The sequence below is a fragment of the Asterias amurensis genome, chromosome 5, assembly GCF_032118995.1.
Source record: "Asterias amurensis chromosome 5, ASM3211899v1".
NCBI classification, from domain to species: domain Eukaryota; kingdom Metazoa; phylum Echinodermata; class Asteroidea; order Forcipulatida; family Asteriidae; genus Asterias; species Asterias amurensis.
Window position 1 is genome coordinate 14,881,286 of NC_092652.1, and position 23,837 is coordinate 14,905,122.

General features: G+C 39.8%; 1 protein-coding gene across 1 annotated transcript; it reads right to left on the reverse strand.

Annotated features, from left to right (window-relative positions):
- Positions 1 to 1,400: 1,400 nt before the first annotated feature.
- Positions 1,401 to 22,149, reverse strand: LOC139937307 (sodium-coupled monocarboxylate transporter 1-like). Its single transcript, XM_071932411.1, has 15 exons — positions 21,705 to 22,149; positions 20,126 to 20,191; positions 19,125 to 19,176; positions 14,949 to 15,016; positions 13,702 to 13,853; positions 11,860 to 11,997; positions 9,581 to 9,710; positions 8,705 to 8,793; positions 8,135 to 8,247; positions 6,669 to 6,736; positions 6,015 to 6,101; positions 5,263 to 5,501; positions 5,022 to 5,113; positions 4,160 to 4,239; positions 1,401 to 2,224 (listed from the first exon to the last, which is right to left on the reverse strand). Exons 1-15 carry the CDS (start codon positions 22,059 to 22,061, stop codon positions 2,090 to 2,092), a joined length of 1,866 nt encoding a protein of 621 aa, XP_071788512.1. The 5' UTR covers positions 22,062 to 22,149; the 3' UTR covers positions 1,401 to 2,089.
- Between the last annotated feature and the right edge of the window lie 1,688 nt (positions 22,150 to 23,837).

The window sequence follows — 23,837 nt, forward strand, 5'->3', positions numbered from 1 at the left end:
TTCGTGGAAAATTACTTCTTTCTCGAAAACTATGGCTATGGGAGCCGTTTCTCACAATGTTTTATACCACCAACCTCTCCCCATTACTCGTCACCAAGAAAGGTTTTATGCTAATAATTAGTTTGAGTAATTACCAATAGTGTCCACTGCCTTTAAGAAACTCGAGAATGATTATCTTGATTAATTTAATTGGGCTGAGCTAATTAGGCAAGGTAACACGTCGGGGTGCTGATTGGATTTAGCCATGGGTATGAGGAACATAATATTTATGAGATAAATAATACAAAATATTGTCCAACTTAGCTGGAGTTCGTTTGTTTCGTTTTTGCATATACCCCACGCATGTATTAGCATAATAGGGCATACAGTTCAAAATTTCGTAAATTCTTCCTTGATTAAATTAATTGGGCTGAGCTAATTAGCCAACGTAACACATTGGGGCGCTAATCTGATATAGCCAGGGGTATGTGGAACACATTTATGAAATAGAAATTAATAATAATTTCCAATTAAGATGGAACTCTTGGCGTTGTATTTGCCCATACCTAACGCTTGTTCTTTAAGTATAGCATATATACAGCGTAAAAAGTACAATTCGTAAATTCTTCCCTTACTAAATTAATTGGGCTGAGCTAATTGGGGCCCTTAACACATTGGGGCGCTAATCTGACATAGCCATGGGTATGGGGAACAGAATTATGAAATTAAATTAATAATATTTTCCATTTTAGATGGAACTCTTGGCTTTGTATTTGCCCTTACCTTACGCTTGTTCTTTGTATAGCATATATAATATAGAGTATAAAGTACAAAAACTCGTAAATTCTTCCTTGATTAAATTAATTGGGCTGAGCTAATTAGCAGACTTAAAACACTGGGGCGCTAATCTAATATAGCCAGGGATATGTGGAACAGATTTATGAGAAAAAAAACCTAATAATACTTTCCAATTTAGATGGAACTCTTGGCTTTAAATCTACTCATTCCTTACGCGTGTACAATCCTGTCGCACTGTCTTCGACGGGTAATGACGGTCGTTGGCAGTTATATCGAAATTTGGTTCTAGCACCAATTTTTTTGCAAGCACCAAATTTGGTGTTGGGCCCAAATTTGGTGCTCACTTCAGCCTGGTACCCTTTAGGCTCTTGAAAAATTTCTCGCCACAAATATGCAAACTATGCGACGAAGTATGCGATCAAGTATGCAATAATATTTGCGACATCACAAATATCTGCAAAAATATTTGCAAAGATATTTGCGACATCACAAATATTTGCAAAAATATTTGCGACATCGCAAATATTTGCAAAGATATTTGCAAAGATATTTGCGACATCGCAAATATCTGCAAAGATATTTGCAAAGATATTTTCGACATAGCAAATATTTGCAAAGATATTTGCGACATCGCAAATAAATTTGCAAAAAAATTTGCGATGTGCAATGTCCCTTCAGGGCCACCATAGTTATGTGCATTTCAATGAAGGTCTCGGATATTCTGTTGACTCATTTCACAATGGTCCCAAGTCTGTGATCGTAGGCCAATGACGGAGGTTTATCCATAAGAGGGCGCTATTTCAGCCATCAATGTATCGGCTATCAGGACGACTAAAAACAACGATCCCAGACTTGGAACTAAATCAATAAGAAATACAGTGTACTTCGATAAAAAGAATGTCAAGACCGCTTACGAGGCCGATTTCACAAAGCGCTAAGATTCATCTTAAGATGTGTTGTCGATATTTCCATAGTTACTTGTTTGCTTACTTACTTATACTTATCTAATTAATTACTTACTTACTTACTTTTAAACATCGTAAAATAAGAAAAGATGTGTAGCCTATGCAAATTTTGTCAAGTTCTTCCCACATGCTCTCTTAAATCAGGTTTGCGTGCGAATTTGAATCCCCATGATTTGACGACTCTAAAAGTTTTTAAGGATCATGTGTACAGGATAATAAAAGACAGTTGTACATAAAAACGGTACTATTTAAACCTCGAGTGCTTTGTGAACGTGTAGGCCTGCCGGTAAAGTCAACAGTGGCACCAAAAGGTTTGCAGCGAATTTTAAGACGAAGTTTTTATTAATTTACACGGTGGTCATCTGCTGATTCCGTAGGGTACAGTTCCCTGATAAGGTTTCTTGTTGCTTCTCAGATTTGAAATGAAACTTCTCCTCTTGCCTGTCTCTGTTGTCTTTATCTGAACATTGGTCAGTATCTTCCTAAATGTAAATAGAAGTAATCATTTAAAAGGTATATGCGATAGTATTTGCCCCATCGCACATTACAAAGGATATATGCGATAGTATTTGCCCCATCGCACATTTCAAAGGATATATGCGATAGTATTTGCCCCATCGCACATTACAAAGGATATATGCGATAGTATTTGCCCCATCGCACATTACAAAGGATATATGCGATAGTATTTGCCCCATCGCACATTACAAAGGATATATGCGATAGTATTTGCCCCATCGCACATTACAAAGGATATATGCGATAGTTTTTGCCCCATCGCACATTACAAAGGGTATATGCGATAGTATTTGCCCCATCGCACATTACAAAGATATATGCGATAGTATTTGCCCCATCGCACATTACAAAGATAATAAATATGCGATAGTATTTGCCCCATCGCACATTACAAAGATAATAAATATGCGACAGTATTTGCCCCATCGCACATTACAAAGATATATGCGATAGTATTTGCCCCATCGCACATTACAAAGATATGTGCGATAGTATTTGCCCCATCGCACATTACAAAGATATGTGCGATAGTATTTGCCCCATCGCACATTACAAAGATATCTGCGATAGTATTTGCCCCATCGCACATTACAAAGGATATATGCCATGTAGTATTTGCCACCTCGCACATTACAAAGATATCTGCGATAGTATTTGCCCCATCGCACATTACAAAGATAATAAATATGCGATAGTATTTGCCCCATCGCACATTACAAAGATAATAAATATGCGACAGTATTTGCCCCATCGCACATTACAAAGATATATGCGATAGTATTTGCCCCATCGCACATTACAAAGATATGTGCGATAGTATTTGCCCCATCGCACATTACAAAGATATGTGCGATAGTATTTGCCCCATCGCACATTACAAAGATATCTGCGATAGTATTTGCCCCATCGCACATTACAAAGGATATATGCCATGTAGTATTTGCCACCTCGCACATTACAAAGATATCTGCGATAGTATTTGCCCCATCGCACATTACAAAGATATCTGCGATAGTATTTGCCCCATCGCACATTACAAAGATATATGCCATGTAGTATTTGCCACCTCGCACATTACAAATATATCTGCGATAGTATTTGCCCCATCGCACATTACAAAGATATATGCGATAGTATTTGCCACCTCGCACATTACAAAGATATATGCCATATAGTATTTGCCCCATCGCACATTACAAAGATATCTGCGGTAGTATTTGCCACCTCGCACATTACAAAGATATATGCCATATAGTATTTGCCCCATCGCACATTACAAAGATATGTGCGATAGTATTTGCCCCAACGCACATTACAAAGATATCTGCGATAGTATTTGCCCCATCGCACATTACAAAGATATATGCCATATAGTATTTGCCCCATCGCACATTACAAAGATATCTGCGGTAGTATTTGCCACCTCGCACATTACAAAGATATATGCCATATAGTATTTGCCCAGTCGCACATTACAATATGCAATAGTATTTGCCCAGCGCACGTTACAAAGATATATGCAATTTTGCGACATCGTTAAAGGAACACGTTGCCTTGGATCGGTCGAGTTGGTCTTTGAAAAGCGTTTGTTACCGTTTTTTATAAAATGCATATGGGTAGAAAGATGCTGTAAAAGTAGAATACAATGAACCACACAAACATGCCTCGAAATTGCACGGTTTTCCTTTTACCTCGTCGACTAACACGGTCGGCCATTTATGGGAGTCAAATTTTTGACTCCCATAAATGGCCGACCGTGTTAGTTCGCACAGTAATCATTGTATTCTACTTTTAAAACATCTTTCCAACCATATGCATTTTATAAAAAAACCGGTTACAAACGCTTTTTATAGACCAACTCGTCCGATCCAAGGCAACGTGTTCCTTTAATATATTACCTCTTCTTGTACAGTCTGATATGAACTGTTGATTTTCCACACCACAAGTCGTGGATCCATTTTGGAAGTGTCATTAACCCCTGGATGGGAAAAAAAGTTAATTCGATAAACCATTATGGGGCAAACGTGGAACTAAAATGTTGCTCTTGAAAATGTTATGTTTTTTGGGGTGTGTTTTCAGGATTTATGGCATGACATGGCTAAAGTATAATATTGCGTAGGCCGCATATTGTTTCGAATGGCCATCTTTAAAAGTAGACGTGTTGGCACTGAAAGTCACCATCAAGGAATTATTTACTGGTGTCAAAAGTTCTACAAGACAACCTCTTTAAGGAGCAGTCCACACTAGCAATGTAACAGTAAGGGTGTTCAAAACACACCTGAGTCAGTTACACTCCAAAGAAATCTGTCGAAATATCCCTCTCTTCTACAAGAGATGATCACAGCATAAGCTCGAGCAGATCATAACATGCGGGTTTACCTTTTGGGAAATGAGTTTTACAAGAGTAGGCCCTACTCATTGAACACGGATCACTTACAGCGCACATGCAATAAAAAAGTGTTATAATAAATTATTTAGAATCTTTTTCACCAAACCTCAACGTCGGTTTTTGTTTAACTTTACGGACAGACAGGTGAAACCTTGAAAAGGTAAAACAAAAATAAATATGTATGTAGTTCGTGGCTCTGTATTTTCACACTTCCAAAGGACGAATACCCACCTGCTGGTCGGCAATCAAGAAACGACATTCCAAATAGAATCTAATTTTTCCTTGAGCTAATTAGAGTTTGTGTATATGGCCTTACCTTCAAATCTCAATATTTAATGCGAACAGGCTTCCTTCATTAAATTATGACTTACCAGTAACGAGTGTAGTTATTACAGCTACAATCATGGAAGTTGCGAATGTAATGAAGCCGATCCATACCTTTGATACGGTAAAAATAACTGGTCTGTTGAGAAAGAAAACAAAGTGTGATATAAAGCGTGGTGACGCAAATACGTTATTTATTTATTATTGTTATTACAGCAAAGGCCGGCGTAACCCCCCCCCCCCCATGTCGTGTCATATGGAAGTGTCTCGAGTAATTCCACAACAAACCTGTAAATATCTCCTGCTTCAGTTGTGTCTGCCAGTGGTATCTGCGTTTCATTCCATAGGGTTACATCATGAGTTGTTACGGCAGTAGTTATCATCGTGTCATTGTACAACATGAACGATTCATTCAGACACATTTCAGCTGAAAGTGGCAAGTTCTGTGAAGGTTTGGAGTAAACAATAGTCCCTACAGACATGATACTGCCAAACACCAGCCCCACAACATAGCCAGCAACAGCACCCTGTGAGCAATTAATAAGAGTGTACTTTGAGTCTAAATTCAGTTACATACATTTGTTTTTATTGACCAAACAAAGAACTACAAAAGTTGAGTAATAATAATACATTTGTAATGACACCTTTTAAATAGGGCCTTTCCCTAAGGTTGAAAAGCGCTCAGAGAATGACAAGAAAAAACAACAATTGACCATTGTTTCCCATGTGTCACGGTCGTTAACCCCAAGGTGGTGGAGATGAAACGTCACCCCCTTCAAATACAAAACAACCCCACCCATTCCCCTGAAGACGAACATACTGTTCTAAATGTCGAGACCAAACCGGCTCTTCTCAGAGCCAACGCTCACACGAAAGAGATTTACACATGGTTGTACCCGCAAGATTACTATTTATTTACAGTTTCTTCCAACAAAACAACCCAACAACAAACAAATTAACTAATTAAAAATAAATTAATTACAACTAAATCGATAAAAAATCACGGGAGCAACCAGAAGGGGTCAAAAGTGTTTAGTTACCTTTGAACTGCAGAAGGGACAAAAGGCACCAAGGATAAACAAAGCAAGGAGAGTTCCCTGTGAAGCTCCTGGTATGGATAACACAACCTGAAACACATTGACATGATTCAAATCAGCAAGACAACAAATCTAATTATAAACCATTCTGAATAGTTATGATTAATAAAAGGCGATTTACACAATAAATACTTCACTCTTATTTGGAAACCTTTCAGAAATGACTGTAGCGAATAATGAGTATTAATTGCGCTAATTTTTAAAAGTTGTTGCTAGTTTTTAGACGATGATAATTGACGGTTGGAAAGAATAGGGCCAGTGGCCGACTAATGGATTTGCTATCAACATTAAACAATTATTATAATACATAAAACAAATTGTGCACGTCATTTGTTTCTCCATTATTGAGATCAATAACCACTGTTCATCGTAATTGTGTTGAATGGTTGACCAGCGGAGAAATCCAGGGCACTCAACTTATCTGTGTGACAAGTTCTAACAAAAATATAAAACATAATTATCAACTTCTTGGTTTATATTCCTGAACAAAGTTGATCACACTCTTAACGTGACATACTTTGGGCCCATTAAGGCAAAACAGTCAAACATCGCTAGTTATTTAAAGCACTCAAGTATATAGTTTTCTGTTGAACTTACCGGAATGGCATCTCCAAGTACGGGAACCAGGAACGCTATACCCAGAGTAACACACGATGAGATTACAACTGTAATAAAACGAACATTGAAATTAAAGCTGCCTTAATCAAAGTTCGCACTCTCGATCGGACCAGGGAAAGTGAGCAGTAGGCCGATATAATTCACGTGACTTTACTCCTATCATTTGGTATATCACACGTGATCATTGAGGCCCAATTTCATAGAGCTGTTAAGCACAACCATTTTGGAAATGAAATGAAGTTGTTGCCTCGATAAAAGCAGAATTACTAACCAAAATTCCACGTGATATTCAGGATAAGCAAACAACAGCTGGGTACCAGAAGCAAGCAATATGCAACAAATGTAAATTTGGTTGGTAATCCTGGTTTTATCAAGGATGAAATTTCATGCTAAGCAAATTTTGGTGCTTATCAGTTCTATGAAATTGGGCCCAGGTGAGTACAGCAAAATACATTGATGATGTTGCTCTGTATGGTGAACTGACAGATTCCCGTATTAAAGTCACCTGGAAGTGATATTTTTTTTAAATAAAGCTTTTGTCACTAAAATATGTGTTTTTACGAGAGGAATGTGAATAAAAAGTTAACTAAGGTTTAAAATAATTAGTTTTGATTGTATTTACAAATTTACGAGTAAGCCCCGACCCGAGAGGGCGCTGTTCGTGACGTAATTCAAGGCGCGATATTTGAAGAGAAAATTTGTAGTCAGGCCCCCGTACATTACGTCTTTCAGATACCTTCTTCGATTTCCCACTAGCTGGAAAAATTGTTGGGACGGCGTCGTGTTTAAGAATGGCTCTTCTCGTCATGTCAAATGAGTGGTGTATCCCGGATTCGAAGCACGACGGCTCGAAGTGTTCGCTGCATAGCGCTGAAAAAGACGTCGGACCGGACCACTTTGCTCTAGTTAATCTGACTTTCGCAGCCCACAACCGCCTATACTTGGGATCTGCAGGAAATAGATGAAGACTGACCCCATCTTTAGTTGTTTTGCTGCATCCAGCAGCAATACACCTGGTCGGCATTCCCGGAAAAATGCCAGAAAAAAACCTTTTTCGCAGCGTACAAACTCACGTCTTAGAATTACATATACTTTTGCACGTGTGTTATCTACGCATCGAGGCAAAGTCTTCCTTTTCCTACGTCACAAAAGGGGTAGGCGGAGTCAATCCCCCAAAGCACCTAATTAATTTTGTTTAACATATAAATCGTGACAAACAATTACTCAAAAAATTGTTTTATTGTTAATAAACATATACTCTTATGTTTAAAAGGAAAAAAATCCTATTTCCAGGTGCCTTTAAGTGCATAACTGTAGTGAATGTACTCCCGAACATTCTAATACAACCTATAAAAGACAGTGATACACCACACACAATAGTGACTTATGGTTATCGAACTAAGTATCAACATGCAATTTAATTGCAAACGACGGTGAATACTAACCTATTATTTTAAGGGTCACTGTGTACATTGAGTCTTTCATTCCTTTCACCAATGGCTTCACGAAATGCTCGCCAATCAAAGTAGCAGTTGCATTGAGGACTGATGATAGTGTGCTAGGGAATGAGAAACAGTAATCAGGTAAGATGTTAAGGGGTGAGAACAGAGGATGACACAACAGTAACCAGGCCCAGGCCTTTATGTTTCCTTTCTGAGAGAGGAAGAGCACCAAGGCATATTCTCCACCGTAAAGGACACCCTATTATGAGGATCGTAAACATTTTTACCGGAGCAGTTCAAGGACACCAAGGCAATTACCACGGGGCATGAAGGCAATCGCCTCCGTTGCCTCCGTGAAGCATCAGGCCTGCGCAGAGAAAACAACATGATCGACAAACATACATTTACTGCAAATGTTGCAACCTGAAGTTCTTTTCACAATGAGCCGACCAGAATTCCACAACCATAATGCTACGGTAGGTTGACTTTACCAAAGTAAATTTATTAACACTCTTGCAGATTAATCCTGGGGTGCCTGTCTGAAACGGGTGTAATTTACTTCTTAAATCTTACCTCAAGGCAGCACCAAAAAGTCCACTGAGCAGCAGACCAGGTATTCCGGGAGAGTGGCGGAACACGTCAATAACAAAATATGGTAAAATCTGTTCATGGAAAGTATACTTTCACGGTTAGTAAAATGCATTAACAATAAACCACACTTAGCAGATTCTGCAACCACGCAACTGGCAAGTCTTTGCGGAGTCGTTGCTTGAAAACGGTTAATAATCGCTTCAACTTTAAACATCTTACGTGTGAGATTCTAACTGTGTGAACGCTCATGTATGCACTCAATAGAAGCAATATTGGTGAGATATTAGCAAATATTGACGTAAAAATAGACATTAGTCGTGAGAATCTGTATGTTTAATTCCGATGTCACTGTCGCCGATGTTAACATTAACTTTACATACAAATAAGGCAGTGGACACTATTAGTAATTACTCCAAATAATTATCATCATAAAACCTTTCTTGATTACGAGTAATGGGGAGAGGTGGATAGCATAAAACATTGTGAGAAACAGTAGTTTTCGAGAACGAAGTAATTTTCCACAAATTTGATTTCGAGACCTCATTCTCAGAATTTGAGGTCTCGAAATCAAGCATCTGAAAGCACACATCTTCGTGTGCCATAGTGCGACAATGGTCTTTTTTCTTTCATTAATATCTCGTAACTTCGACGACCGATTGAGCTCAAATTTCACAGGTTTGTTATTTTATGAAATGTTGAGATACACCAACTGTGAAGTCTAGTCTTTGACAATTACCAATAGTGCCCAGTGTCTTTAATGCGAGGTTAGAACAAGTCCTAATTTTGAGGTGTTTGAAAAGACTAACAATAAGGCTTTAGTAATCCTGTAAAACCACGATGAGCTTGACCATTCCGTACCTGATCGTTTCTAGTCGTATACCCCAACGTCCCCGGGTCACATCCCTCGTAGTAAGCGTAGATAGTCAGTCCTGCAAATACTACAAGACCCTGGAAGAGGCACGCACCAATAAGGTAGCCAATGATTGACCTAATGTCAAAATAACAAGACGAGTTGTACCGGTGTATATAATGAGTTTAATAGTTGTGTATTGCAACACATGTGTGTCCACAAAGCTATATTTGTTACAAACACGCTGTGGACAATTCCTGTGTCCATCACTAAAGAATACAGGGGAATCATGTGTGGACTTCTTTTGTTTCAGATCCACACACTATAGTAATGCTTGAATACTTCTAGCTAAATATGAATTGCACATGACGTAATTGAACACAATCCTTGATGTAAAACAATGGAAAAGTGACCGTTTTATGTGCACGACACTCGGTCAATGAAAGCCTTTCACGCGTGCACTTCATCAAAGATGACGGCCAATGCAAGCGGGCTAAAGGGACGATCTGTATTACTATCTAGGCCGTGTCCGAATTGGCGGTTACTCCTACGGCTACGGCTAGCTTTCCGCGTCACCATGCGTTGAGGTATAAGACGTCCTTAGCACACCCTTAGCAACAGTCGTAGCCGTAGCCGTAGCCGCCAATTCGGATACGGCCTTACTAACGATTGTCGAATGTGATCACGCATCCTACACTAATTTATCCATAGACCTTTAATATCGCAAATACTCGGTACGCGCGCTGTAGGCGTTGAATGAGGTGCATGCTGGTCTGGCTTGCGCTCAAGTTTGATCACTAGCTAGACCAGCATGCACCTCATTCAACAGTTAGCGCAGTGGGTATTGCATGATACCAGGGGGGGGGCGGGGGCGGAAGGGGTCGCGCCACGAACCCGCCACCTACGTTGAAAATAATCTCATTCTTCTCTCCCGTCGAGCGCCGGTCGAAGCTCTCCATACAAACCTATGCAAACGGCGCGCTATAGTGCACGTACATTCCCTATATAAAATTAAAAGATTTCGAATACGTTCTCCCCTTTGAACGCAGGCGCGGCCGTTGAGACTGCCTGGACGGGTCCATTTAATCAAAGGGTGCGTTTATCTCTAAATAATGTTAGTTCACCCAATGTCTACACTAGAAAACATCGTAAATGATTTGTTGTTGCATTGCCAACTGCTTTAGTAATTTAATAACTTAATAAGCAACATATATTTAGCGTAAACGACATGTCTTACATATTATGTTTAAGATGTGCGCTTGCCTCAGAATTAACATTACCTGCGGCGAATGTTCCCGTCCGTCAACAGACGATCGTTTGCGTGGAAACCAAGTATAGGCAGAAACCATTTTCTCAAAAATACCTCTCAAAAAACGTCAAATATCCAGAGGATGTACGGAGGGATTTTGTTTAAACTTTCAGGAATGAAAGATATATCCCTCATCACAACATTTAGTAAAAAAAATCAGAGGATGAACGATAATTTTTTTCACATTATGTCGATGTTTATAGCCATTTTAGGGGTGACGTTTTGTAACAAAACTCCCGCCTGGACCCATTCATACACATTGGTCGCTGCAATAAGCCAACGGAAAATTTCGGTAAAATGTTTAAGCATTTTGTGTAAAACTAACCAGTTTAACAATTGAAAATGCTCTTACAATACGTACTGAAATGTTTTCAGTGCTGTTAAAGAGAGAATTTCAGCGGTATTCATGTTATCTTTTCTTGTTTAATATTGTCATCACCTATTTTTAAAATGGAGTGTACCCAAAACGGAGTGTACTCGTAAATTCGACGACCGATTGAGCTCAAATTTTCACAGGTTTGTTATTTTATGCAAATGTTGAAATACACCAACTGTGAAGACTAGTCTTTGACAATTACCAATAGTCTTTAATGCATGCATTGTCTTTAATGCATGCTCACGTATGACGTCTCTGCGCGCACGTACGTACCTGACGTGAAAAATGGTTCTTCACGTATGTTAGTGTGAGATGTTATTGGCACAATTTTCTGACGTTCACAATCACGTTCACGCGGAACGTGCATCTAAACCTCACTATTGTTTCATAATCGTTTACCTCTAAGATGGTGGCTGGATGGCGTCATTGCATAAGGTATACTCCAAGGCTGTGGAGCAAGTTTGTTTAAACTCACACACAAAAATTGCCTTTTCCAGCGCTACTTGTAAAATCGAATATTTTGGAAAGAGCACAATTTAGTGTTTGCCTTTTTCGACACAGATTTTGAGCAATCGTTTAGGGTTTAATAGTGGAGTACTTACGCTCTTGCAACTGCTTCTGATTTGCAGACAACCATTCTCTGCACCATATACTGTGTGTTGACCAAAGTATTGACGAACGTTATCTGACCAAGTACAAATCCCCATCCATTGTAGAATTCAGTTAGGTCAAAATCGAATCTGGTTGAAGAGTAAAATATTAGACCAGTATTGTTTAATGTAGGCCTACATAAATCAGACTTGACGATACTCTTTTCCATTTCATAGCTATATGCTTTTTTCCACACTTTCAATTTCAGGACAAATTGACAAAATTATGCAGAATTTCTTATTAAATAATTTGAAACTATAGAAGAAAGTGAATACTGGAATTATGTCAAAAAACCTTGCCGATATATCGGCAAGGTTTTTTGACATTAAACTTTGTTTTGTTTTTCCTGCTGGTTCAGAAATCGTGTTTAATGTTTTGGTCCCAAAGAAAATTAGAAATGAATCCGAAAAGATTGCTAGCATCTAGGTTTAAATCATTCAACGGGTGGTGAAGGTTAAATCTGTAAAGATTTGAAAAAATAAATCCACTGGGATAGATTAAATTAATCCTCCAAAGACTAATTGTTTTAATCTTTTGAAAGATTAATTTTAAATCCACGCTGATTGGTCCCTAACGACAATCCTTGAAAGATTTAAAATTTAATCCTGTGGATTTAAATTTATATCCTTGCAATTTAGAGTGTACAACACATTATTAGAGGCCCCACCGTGCAGTTTCTGCATGCGTCATGATCGCACTTTACTGCTTAGTTTTCAGGGTTTAAATTTCCATTTATTTTGTATAGTAAATATTTATGGGCAGTGTGCTATACATCGTTGTCAAGCTGTCCTTCATGCGCAAAACATCAGGCTGTCCGACCCAGGAATGGCGGCGTAGAGTACTTGCGCATGATCTGATGGATCTATAGCCCCGCTGTATGTTAATCCAGGGGTCGTTGCTTCGAGTCTCACTCTATATTCAATTCTTTGTTCAATCCCAAATTAAAATCCAGAGAGAAGAGAAGAAGAAAAAGGTCCTCCAAACTTTGAATAGGCGCAAAAATGAATAAAGTGCCTTTGATTTTTCAAAATATTTTCCAAATAATAAAAAACAATAACTCATGCGGGCCTGGTTGGACGGTATATCTTATTTATTGCCCAGTTTAAAAAAGAAAAAAATGTTGTTCCCTATTTTTTTTTTTTTTTTTTTTTTTTTTTACTTTTTAAAATATTTGGGCTTGAACTTTGTCGTACCATAAAAGGCCTTTGCTTATTATGCGAATGTCCAGCCTTGCATTTATAGGCAGAGCCCACATACCTACGGCTGCCGAAAACACTGCAATATGCTTCATTGGGTATGTTTTTGACTTCAATCAAAGGGCTGTGGGTAATTCCCACAATAAAGTCATCTTTCAAAATGCTTGGTTGGGTTTGTGACTTCAAAGGGCTATGGGTAATTCTCACGGTCTGGCGTTCCAAGTATAGAAATTTGAAGTTGTATAGGCATAATACAAAATACCACGGGTATAAAAATTCAAGGGCATTTAACCCAAAAGGTCAACAATTGAAAGAACACCCGTTAACTTGACCCTCTATATACCTCAATCGTGAAACATTTCAGAAATACAAAACCTTCTTCTTCATGGCTTGTGAAGTTAAGAATTATAATAACATCTTTTAAAGATCTCAGTAATATCCAGAGATCAGTATTTGGAGATCCAGATATCCAGCAAACTGTTATTTTCAATTTATTTGCCAAAACTGTATTTACTTAAACATGGATTATTTATAAGATATAATCCAACGAATTCGGGTACTTACTCCACAGTGCTAATCAATAAGATAATACCTTACTCGAAAAAGTTTGTTCGTCGTCCTTTAGATGCTGTCTCCCAGATCTGGCCAACTCCAAGCTCAATTGAACCCTTGATAATGACTGACAGGATCGTAGCAATCATCAGACACATCTGAAGACTGTCTGTCCATAAAACAGCCTTAATTCCTCCCTTGTAAACGATAACAATAGAATGTCACATGATATTGGGTGCAATTTTGAAGAAGCACATGAGGTTGTCTCCAAAGACACGTGAGTTAGAACACATCTAGATAACAAAAAGAACATTGGGCCAGCATTTGTTTTGGCTGGTAACATCGGCGTTTGTGTAGTCCTGGTTCTAACCATGGTCCTAAAGCCCTGTTCGCATTGGAAGCCCTGTTCGCATTGGACTTAATTTGGGTAAACTAACCGAGCCAATGGCTAACTTACCCATTTTAAGTCCAGTGCCAGCAGCCCAGGAACTTTTCCTCCCAGGTAACTTACCCAACCCGAATGGGTAGTTTAACCGAGCCAAAGGTGCCCAGGAAGATTGACCAGGTCAGTTTAACCGAGCCAGAAAGTCCAATGCGGACGCGACGACTCGGTTAATGTCCCATCCGTGACCCGAAGAAGCTGACATGTTTTGCCATGAATGAATAATATTTTCGTGATTATCGAACTATTCAATGTTACGCAGGGGCCAGCTCGGTTAGTTTGTCCACGGTCTCGGTAAGTTTAGCCGAGTCAAATCAATCCAAGTGCGGACGGTGGGAAAGTTAACCTGTCGGAATGTTGCCCAGCGTCGTGGTTAAGTTACCCAAAATATTAGTCCAGTGCAAACACGGCTTAAGACCATGGTGTTTGCAAATTATTAACAGCATTCAACATTGTTCAGATCTACATGTATACACCGCACATTGTACACCTTTGTAATTATTTACACAACATACAATGTGCGCAAAAACAATGGTATTGGAGGTTAGTGTTGGTCGTGTCAGCTTTTGACATTGGCCCCCATTTTGCAAAACATCGCTGATATCGGCGTTGGCATTACCCGACATAGGGCTTAAAGTAGGTCGGAAGTATCACATTGGTTTACGTTGGTTTGAGTCTGAAAGCATCATCGACATTATGTTGGTTTCCGACTATTGAAAAACGTTGGCAATCTAATTGTAAGTAACCGACGCTGGTAAATTTTGTGTCAATGTCGGTGATCAAAACTGGTCCAACAAAACCGGTTCGTTGGTGCAACATCTTGCCCAACATGTTTCCATGGGATACTTACGATAACTGTGTAAATGGCACAGATTACAGTCACAGAAATAAGAGCGACTTCAAGGCTGATGTCCGTCACTATGTAAACAGAAAAGAGTAAAACAGACAAGTAATTATCATATAAAGTTACTTTTGTAATGAAGCATAAACCTTTGAAACTAACAATTCCCTTTCAAGGATTGGGGTTCTAGACGGGCTAGCAGGGATTTTTTGCTTGTGCGTGTGTGTACTCCGCGTTACAAAAAAAAACATTTGAGCGTCTGTTTTTAGTGTTCTGGCAGTTGGGTCTTGTGTCTATTCAAGATTCCGGTGTGTTTTTTTACGAACAAAGTTCCTAAATTTAAAGTTGCATCGCCCGTGCTTGGATGTAAATCTTAAATGATCCCCAAGCAAAATCGAGAAAGATTACCGGAAAAATAGGCTGCATAACTGTGTGTAAAGAGAAACAAAAATGAGAGAACCGCAAACGAAAGGGCCAAGAAGGCACCCCAATGCTTGCCCGGTTGTTTGCCTTCGTGTTGGGTCAAGTTCGTGCCGCTCACTGGTTCAGGCGCGCGGGGACGTTAACACATTCCCGAACTGTTGTATGTCATTATGATGACAAGAGAATCATGATATAGGCCCCCCCCCCCTACTGTTTCTAAAACACACCCGTAACCTGTCTATAGTTCAAAACTGGCAAATTTCCAGGGCTGTATCAAGAGGCCAGGGTGATATTGAAGTATATGGGCATGTGCGACTAACCAGGGCCCAATTTCATGGCTCTGCTTACCGTAAGCACAGAATCGGCGCTTACGGAAGCAGGGAATTTTGCGCTTACGTCAAGCGGCGAATTTTGGCTTCTGCGCGTGCGTACTTCACATTACTAGGTATTCTACGCTTACAAGGCTAGCGCAGAAATTCGGCGCTTGCACGTAATCGGGGAGTCGTGTTCGTAAGCGCAGAATTCGGCGGTAAGCAGAGCCATGAAATTGGGCCCAGTGGTCTGATTGGCGACGTTCGTTTTGTTAATGCAGTCACCGCCGGTGTCAAAACACGATTTACTATAGAGAATACATTATTTTGTATCAAGCAAACTTTTGTGGTGATTACGTAGCAATAAATGAGTCAGGGATGACAGCATGAGTGGCCCGGACCCAATGTCATGGCTCTGCTTACCGCCAAATTCCGCGCTTACGATCACGATTCCCCGCTTACGTGCAAGCGCCGAATTTATGCACTAGCCTTGTAAGCGTATAATGCCTAGTAACGTTGAGTACGCATGCGCAGAAGCCAAAAGTCGCCGCTAACCCGTGAAATACGCTTGCCGTAAGCACATATATCCCTGCTTACTAAGCGCCGAGTCTGTGCTTACGGTAAGAAGAGCAATAGCAAGCTGGCGCACAAGAGGCAGGCCGTCAGTATGAATCCTGCACCCAAAGCCGAAATAACATCGTGTCATTAGTTCCGTGTGCAGGACCGTGCCTCGGTAATATTGTTACGTGATACGTTTTGACCAATCAAACGCACCCAAAAAGAAGACTAGTTCATTTTGTCACTTGTGGGTTAAGTACTTAGTTGATGATCGAACTACATTTTTTAATAATTAATTATTAAAAAAAAGGAAGCACTAGAGCATTTAAAATGTTCAGTTGAATTTAAGTAATACGTTGTAACATACATTGGGGTCGGTTTTGTTTGCAAAATTTGAACTTTGGGAAGTGCAATAAAACGACTTATGACACCGACACCCCCTTGCCTGCTAATGAGTTTACCCGCCCCACGTGCGTGCCGCGTATAGACGCGTGCCTTACAACGTCTTCTACTGTGATGTCACAGAGTATAATGAATATTTTACCGGCATGGCAGCGCTTCCACGCTCCCATTGGTTTTGTACATCTTCCCATTTGGGGAGATTTTCCAATAACAACGTGCAGAGTAAGAAACGACTTCGTCAAGTCCCATTCTCGGGACCACATTTTGACGGCGAGCGCGCACTGTACTGTATGACACAAGGTTGTTTCATAGTAAGTTGAGGTAATAGCTTAGGGACCTCTCACACGAGAATGGGACTTGAATCAAGTCTATCGCGCGACCGACTATAAACCGGCCTTTAACCGAACTTAATGGACCCTTCTCATGAAATATGCTAATCAAAATAAAATATGCCAGAGATGTGCACTAAGCAGACGCGCAATCGCGTCTGCGTCACGCACCCATTAGCCGTGTACAAAACAGCGCGATATTCCCTCATTTTGCCAACCAAAACGTTAGTGCGCACGCGCTATGTGCAATTTACATATTTCATGGGAAGGGTTTATTGAGCCTTGTAACTCAGCCTGTGACCCCCAACCTGAAAACTGAACGTCATGCATGATGAAGCTCCCGAGATCAACAACCGAATGTAAATCTCTTTTGTGGGAAAGTTTGGCTTTAAAGGGAGCCGGGTTGGTCCCAACGTCGAACAGTATGCTGTGCTCGTCTTCACGATCAATGTTTATTATTCAAACACGATATTCCCACTTTGGTGAGATTTCCGATATTAGGGCCCTTGGAAAAATCTGATTTTACCGTTTTATTTTAGGACCAAATATCATGGCTGGAAATATGACCATGGTATGACGGACGTGATATGAGTGTAATGTGTGGTTTGGGTGGTGACACAAATTTACCCAAACCTTATAGTGTTGTAGCATTGTGTACGCCATACCTCAAAAAGGCTTATGGGCAAGCAACAGTGCAAAACCTTTGACTGAGCCGAGGACCACTCAATAAAGTAAATTGTGTATTTGCATTTTCTTTTTGACGGCCTTCCTTCCAAATCAACGGAGTGAAAGAAATCGAACAATTGCGGACGAGGCTCATTGTTGACTTTCTTAGTGGACAATCGTATGGGTTGGCCCCATTGCATACACGAAGTGAAAGATGACCTCGTTAAGTACGTACATGGAGGTAGAAATGGTACGAGCAAAAGACCAGCACCAAGTTTCGACACAACAATTCGTGTTGCTTGTTAGAACTGAGAAAATAGATGTAGCTGTTGACCCTCCGACACTCCGTATGAAAAATAGTTAGATCGAAATGTCAGGTCATTAAATATTGTTTGCGTTTGTTATAACTGTTAAAACACGTGCACATTAAAAGAGTTATGACAAGACGGGCAGTAAACCGGCAGGATCCTGACCGTGCGCTGAAGGACTGAGTTGAAACGTCATCACTCTTCAATCAATAGACATTTATGTTTGTAAACAATAAGTTGTTGATAAACATGAACCTTCACGCTCGATAGGAGAGTGGGTATTAATATAGAGATATCTTTCTTAATAATGTTTACTGTTAATGTTATCTATATTTGTTTGATTAAATTGACGAAGCATAGTCTAAGTTTCAGTAGGTTTCATGCTACTATGCCAGACGAGTCCATCGATCAGGAAGAAACATCGGTCGAAGTACCAATTCGTCACTTTGAAAATCACTCGGCCGATATCACTCCAATAAATAAGGGAATAAAAGGGTAGCGACGAGTTCTTTAACGGCCGTTTAGAACCGGCAGGGTCGTTGCCGTCGGCTCGGGCCTTTATGTGACACGGCAACGACCCTGCATGGTTTTAAACGGCCGTTAAAGAAAGAGTCACTACTCTTTTATTCCCATTCATAAATGCCTTTTGGTTTAAAAGGCGTAATAAAGTAAGAAACTCTATAAAACTTATCCGTTACCGACATCCTTGAGCTTTGTATGTACGACGTCCGTGTGTCGCATTTGTTTCGAGAGAGAAGTAATTTTCTCGAGTTTGATTTCAAGATCTCAGAATTAGACTTTGAGGTCTCGCATCAAGCATCTCGAAATCAAGCATCTGTGACAAGGGTGTTTTTTCTTTCATTATTATCTCGCAACTTCGACGACCAATTGAGCCAAAATTTTCACAGTTTTGTTTTATGCGTTTGTGAGATTTGCCAAGTGAGAATACTGATCTTTGACAATGACCAACAGTGTCCAGTGCCCAGTGCCTTTAAATATATAATAGTAATATAATCCCTCCCCACTCAGAACCATCCCCTCTTGCCCCCGACAAATTATGAACTTCTCCCTCGCTTGCCCCGCCCCCCCCCCCCCCCCTTACAAAAAAAAGAAGAAGTTATTTTTAATGTGGAAAGCACACATTTTTGACGAGCAAATAACTCAAATAATTAAGAAACGTATACAAACCTGCTGTTGCTGCAACGCAGGCAGTATATGCCACCACACCCATGTAAAGAAACTGCAGAAAAACATAACGTAATATAAATTTCCAAGATCAACAATTTTACTTTTTACAGTAGTCAAACTCAAATGACATAGGTTCGATTAAAATATTGCAAAAGGAAAAGGCGTGAGGCCATTGTATTATGTAAATGACTATGTTAAAATAAAAGCGCCAAAAAAGTGTCAGTTTATCTATCAAGAAACGCAATCGTTTTAGTCGATATGAGCACACATGGACGAGAAAATGTAAATTCGTGGAGAACGAATCTACACTTCAGAATCTATTCTCTGACTTAAACTTTTTGCCTCAAACTTTGTACTTTGTCAAACGATGTTTGGTCACATTTAACATGAGAACACTGTTTTGATCAGTTTACAATTCTGTTTTTTTACTAACAGCTAATTTTGTACACAAATATATTTTTTCTCACAGCTCGTTATCTTTTAATTTGGAAGGCAGTCATTTTCAAGTTAAACTATCACTTAAGTTTGTGAGGAATCTTGACAGTTCTGTTTTGTATAATAAGCCGTTGTCCATAGCTACAAACTTACTGTAACTTCGTACACTGATTTGATGTGTGAACGGTTTAACTTGTTTATGTGCGATGAAAGTATGCTGTACTGATTTTCTAATCATCATCTTCCTATACTGTGCAGAAACCTCCTCTGGAGTATACTCTTCTTAGGTATTGGTGGGTCGGACAACTTTTTAAGTTCCAGTTTGGTGTTTTTTAAAATAAGTCAATTTCATTATCGATAATGAAGTATCAATACTTTGGTTGAAATTCAATCTAAGGGGACACATTACTGTTCATTGTACTACTGATTAACGTATATCGTTGTAACCGAACGGCTCGGGAAGGGTATTCAATTATTATTATATCATCATATAAAACGATTATTGTTGATGTTATTATACAATGAACGACAAACACCAATAGGCCCTACATGTGGTGTCTACTTACTGCGAAAATAAGAAACGAAAAAACTCCACAAAGCTTGACAACGTGGTTGAACCGCATACCTAAATACTGCAAATATAATTGAAAATGAAAGATGAATTTAAAAATGATGCAATGATTTTGTGAAGAACGGCTTCAAAAAGTGTGCTTGAATACGGTAGCCAATAAATTGATTACGTTGGAACACTAGACTTCATTCTCTTGCCATGTATTGTCATCGCTCTCCAATTTTTTTATTTTTTTTACCCCTCCCTGATAAATGGGTCCTTACCTGGGTTTGGTGGTGGTTTTTTTAACTCTTCACATCGCTCAAGTCGTGATGGGCTATTGTAATGTTAGCAAGCACAATGTACACAAGTATCTAAACTGCGCCAATAAAGTATCTAAACACTTACAAATGGTCAGATATATCGGAACCTAAAATAGTATGCCAAAAAATAATTATTCATTTCTATTCACCGTTAATTTCTGCACATTTTGACACATCTTATGTTGCGCTACGATGTTGTTTGGTGGATTTATGGGCACTTGAGTGGCTTAAGGTCGAATTCCAAAAGTTGTAAAAGCCCCTATTCAAGCTAAATCGTTGTATTGTGCCGAGTAAGATCAGCGTTTCTTTTGCCCGCCCTTTATAAATGATTTGTTTGTCGCGTTTTGGATAAATCGGTTGCGATGAACATCAGCAATAATTGTCAGTAACCAAGCAAAGGGGTCAAAGATGGGAGGCATACAACAAAATGGGTTAAGAGCCAGAATCCCTGATTATGGTAAGACAGGGAAAGGTGTTTCAAGATAACAGGAAAGATGGCTCAACTGACCAAACAGGAAAGAGGACGGATCGTTGGTTTGATAGAAGCCGGTATGTCGATTCGAGCTGCAGCTCATCAAGTTGGAACGTCACCAGCGACGGTCAGTAAAATGGTGGAATGGCTACCAAGCTCAGGGAAATGTGGACGACCTGCCAAGGAGTGGCCGCCCGAGTGTGACTTCTGCATCAGAAGAAAGTGAACAAGTCCATCAAGCCTGACACCACTCTCGAGGGATTGCGACGCATCCTGATCAGGAAATGGCAGGGGATTGACCAGGGACAGATCAGATGTCTCGTTGGGAGTATGAGAAGACGACTCCTTGCCGTTCAGGACAGTGATGGAGGACACACCAAGTATTGAGGACAGGATATCAGCAGTTTTAGAGTTAATAAGATACGGACATAAATTTCATGGTCAAGTAAACGAAACGAGTTTGTGTCTTTTGTCTTGATTTTGTCTGTGTGTGATGCTTGTGTGAGTTCCCTTCTGGAATTGGGGTGAATAGAGGCTTTTGCAACTTTTGAAATTCGACCTTAAGCCACTCAAGTGCCCATAAATCCACCAAACAACATCGTAGCGCAACACAAGATGTGTCAAAATGTGCAGAAATTAACGGTGAATAGAAATGAATAATTATTCTTTGGCATACTAATTCAGGTTCCGATAAATCTGACTATTTGTAAGTGTTTAGATACTTTATTGGCGCAGTTTATTATAAATGTGAAGTCCCCATCAAATAAGTTCAAGGAAACAAAAGAAAATGATAAACTTGCCTCATAAACAGATGTCAAGCCAAGTCTGTAATACATCGGCATGAAAAAAGTCAATGCTAGAATGCCACCGATTAGCACTGAAACGAAAATCCATATAACCAGCGAACCATGGTAGTAGACATCGGCAGGTATACCTTGCATTGAAATCCCTGAAAAATAGCTTGATAGAAGAGACAGTGTGACTGGTACGAACGTCATACTGCGATCGGCTAAAATGTATTCAGCCGAGGTACGCTGACGCCCACCGCTCAAACCATAGTACAATCCGATGGCTAATGAAATCCCCATCATCACACCAAATAAAGCGTAATCTGCTGTTTGGAAGTATGAAATACTACCAAATGTTGTCTGCTCCATTGTTAATCAAGCACGTTGTCACTTCTGTCCTGTAAACAGCACTACTGTTATTATCCAAACCACTTGTGGGTTAATATGAGCCGTTTTAACTTGGAGGAGGGCACGAACAACAATCTGTCTCACATGGTTCGGTGCGTTCGGCGTCGGATGCGATGCGTGACGTTGACACGGACTTCGCACATGCACACACGTATAAGGGGGTGGGCCATGTACGGATGGCGGCGGGCAATTTGTTTTCTATTATACACCCAAATTGCCACTGTAGTGTAGTGCTTTTCAATGGGGACTTTATCCAAAATAGATTTTAAAAAGGAATCTTTAAAGGCACTGGACACTATAGGTAACTAATCAAAATAATTGTTAGCATAAAAACTTACTTGGTAAGCAGTCGAGAACTTTTGAAAGTATAAAACATTTTGTGAGAAACGGATTTGATTTCGAGACCTCAGAATTGGATTTTGAGGTCCCGAACCACTCAAGCACCTGGAAGCACACAACTTTGAGTTTTTCCTTCCATTATTATCTCGCAACTTCGACGACCAATTGTGTCAAATTGTCATAGATGGGTTTGTAATTTTGTGCATGTTTATGTTGAGATACATCAAGTGAGAAGACTGGTCTTTGACAATTATTACCAAAGGTGTCCATCCAGTGTCTTTAAACAAAAATGTGAGGATGGCAATTTTAATGTACGGGGGGGGGGGGGGGGGGTGATGGCGGGTGGGGGGGATGCATAGTTCAATGACACGAGACGGTGTTGGCTTCGTGTTTATTCACTTTTATTTTACTACTAACTTGTGAGACCAGTTCCTGCAAGTTCCTCGATATAGGAATGGGATATAGAGAGTTACCCTTGAGCTGTACGCGACGAAAAACATAGCGCATGCGCCCTAGAGTTGAAGCGCAAACACTCTTGTCGAACTATATTTCTCATGTCAATAAGACCTTGAGAAACTGTTTGTTTTTTGTACGAGTTCATGGGTAAAAGCGACGCGATTGTTTGCAACGATGAATTCGCAAGGTAACTGAGTGAAAAGTGGCAGTCATTGCTTCATTTCGAAATTGAAAAAAAAAGTAGCAGAGAAAAAGGAATATTCTGAAAAATTATGATTATTGATGTTGTTAAACATACACCTGGTGTTTACGCGAACTGGTTTCACAAGCATTGTCAGTGACGAGTGGTGTTCTTAGCCAAATATCACGAGAGAAGTGTCTCAAGATCTCCCTGCCCTTTATAAAGAAGACACTTCATCTATTGTCACAAATCCACTGTCTCTGTTCGAAGAGCCCGGATCATTCTACCTGCGAATGCGATACGAATTTTGACGTCCTAAATTCGCAACGAATAATTCTAACTAGATGAATTGCCCGCTGTGACGTGAAAATTCGCTTCGCATTCGCTGGAACTTTGACCCTGGCTTGAGTGTGTCAATGTCAGGTCACCTTGACCTCTTTGAGTTCAAGATAAGACTCTCAGTGCACAAGCTTATACCAAAGATACTATTTGCTTATACCGAGAGGTCAGTTTCGAATACAGACTTAAAATATTTACCAGATGGTTTTCATTGATTTATTGCAAGGGTTGCAGCGAGTGAACGGGTGCAGGTGGGAAGTTCATTGTAACTTGCCTCCCCTAAAATGGGTACAAAATTTATCGAAAACATATTGAGAAGAAATAGCGTTCATTAACATCAAACAGGCAATAAAGAATGGCAAGTGAGGGCGCTATCAACATTTTGGCTAATATTTGTTTTGCTCAGCCGCCAGAGCCTTGCC

Coding starts and splice junctions, on each gene's coding strand:
- LOC139937307 (XM_071932411.1), bottom strand. CDS start 22,061: ATGGAGCAGACAACATTTGGTAGTATTTCATACTTCCAAACAGCAGAT. Junction 11,998..13,701: donor CGACGAACAAACTTTTTCGA/GTAAGGTATTAT, acceptor CTCTTCAACCAG/ATTCGATTTTGACCTAACTG. Junction 5,502..6,014: donor GTCCCTTCTGCAGTTCAAAG/GTAACTAAACAC, acceptor AATTGCTCACAG/GGTGCTGTTGCTGGCTATGT.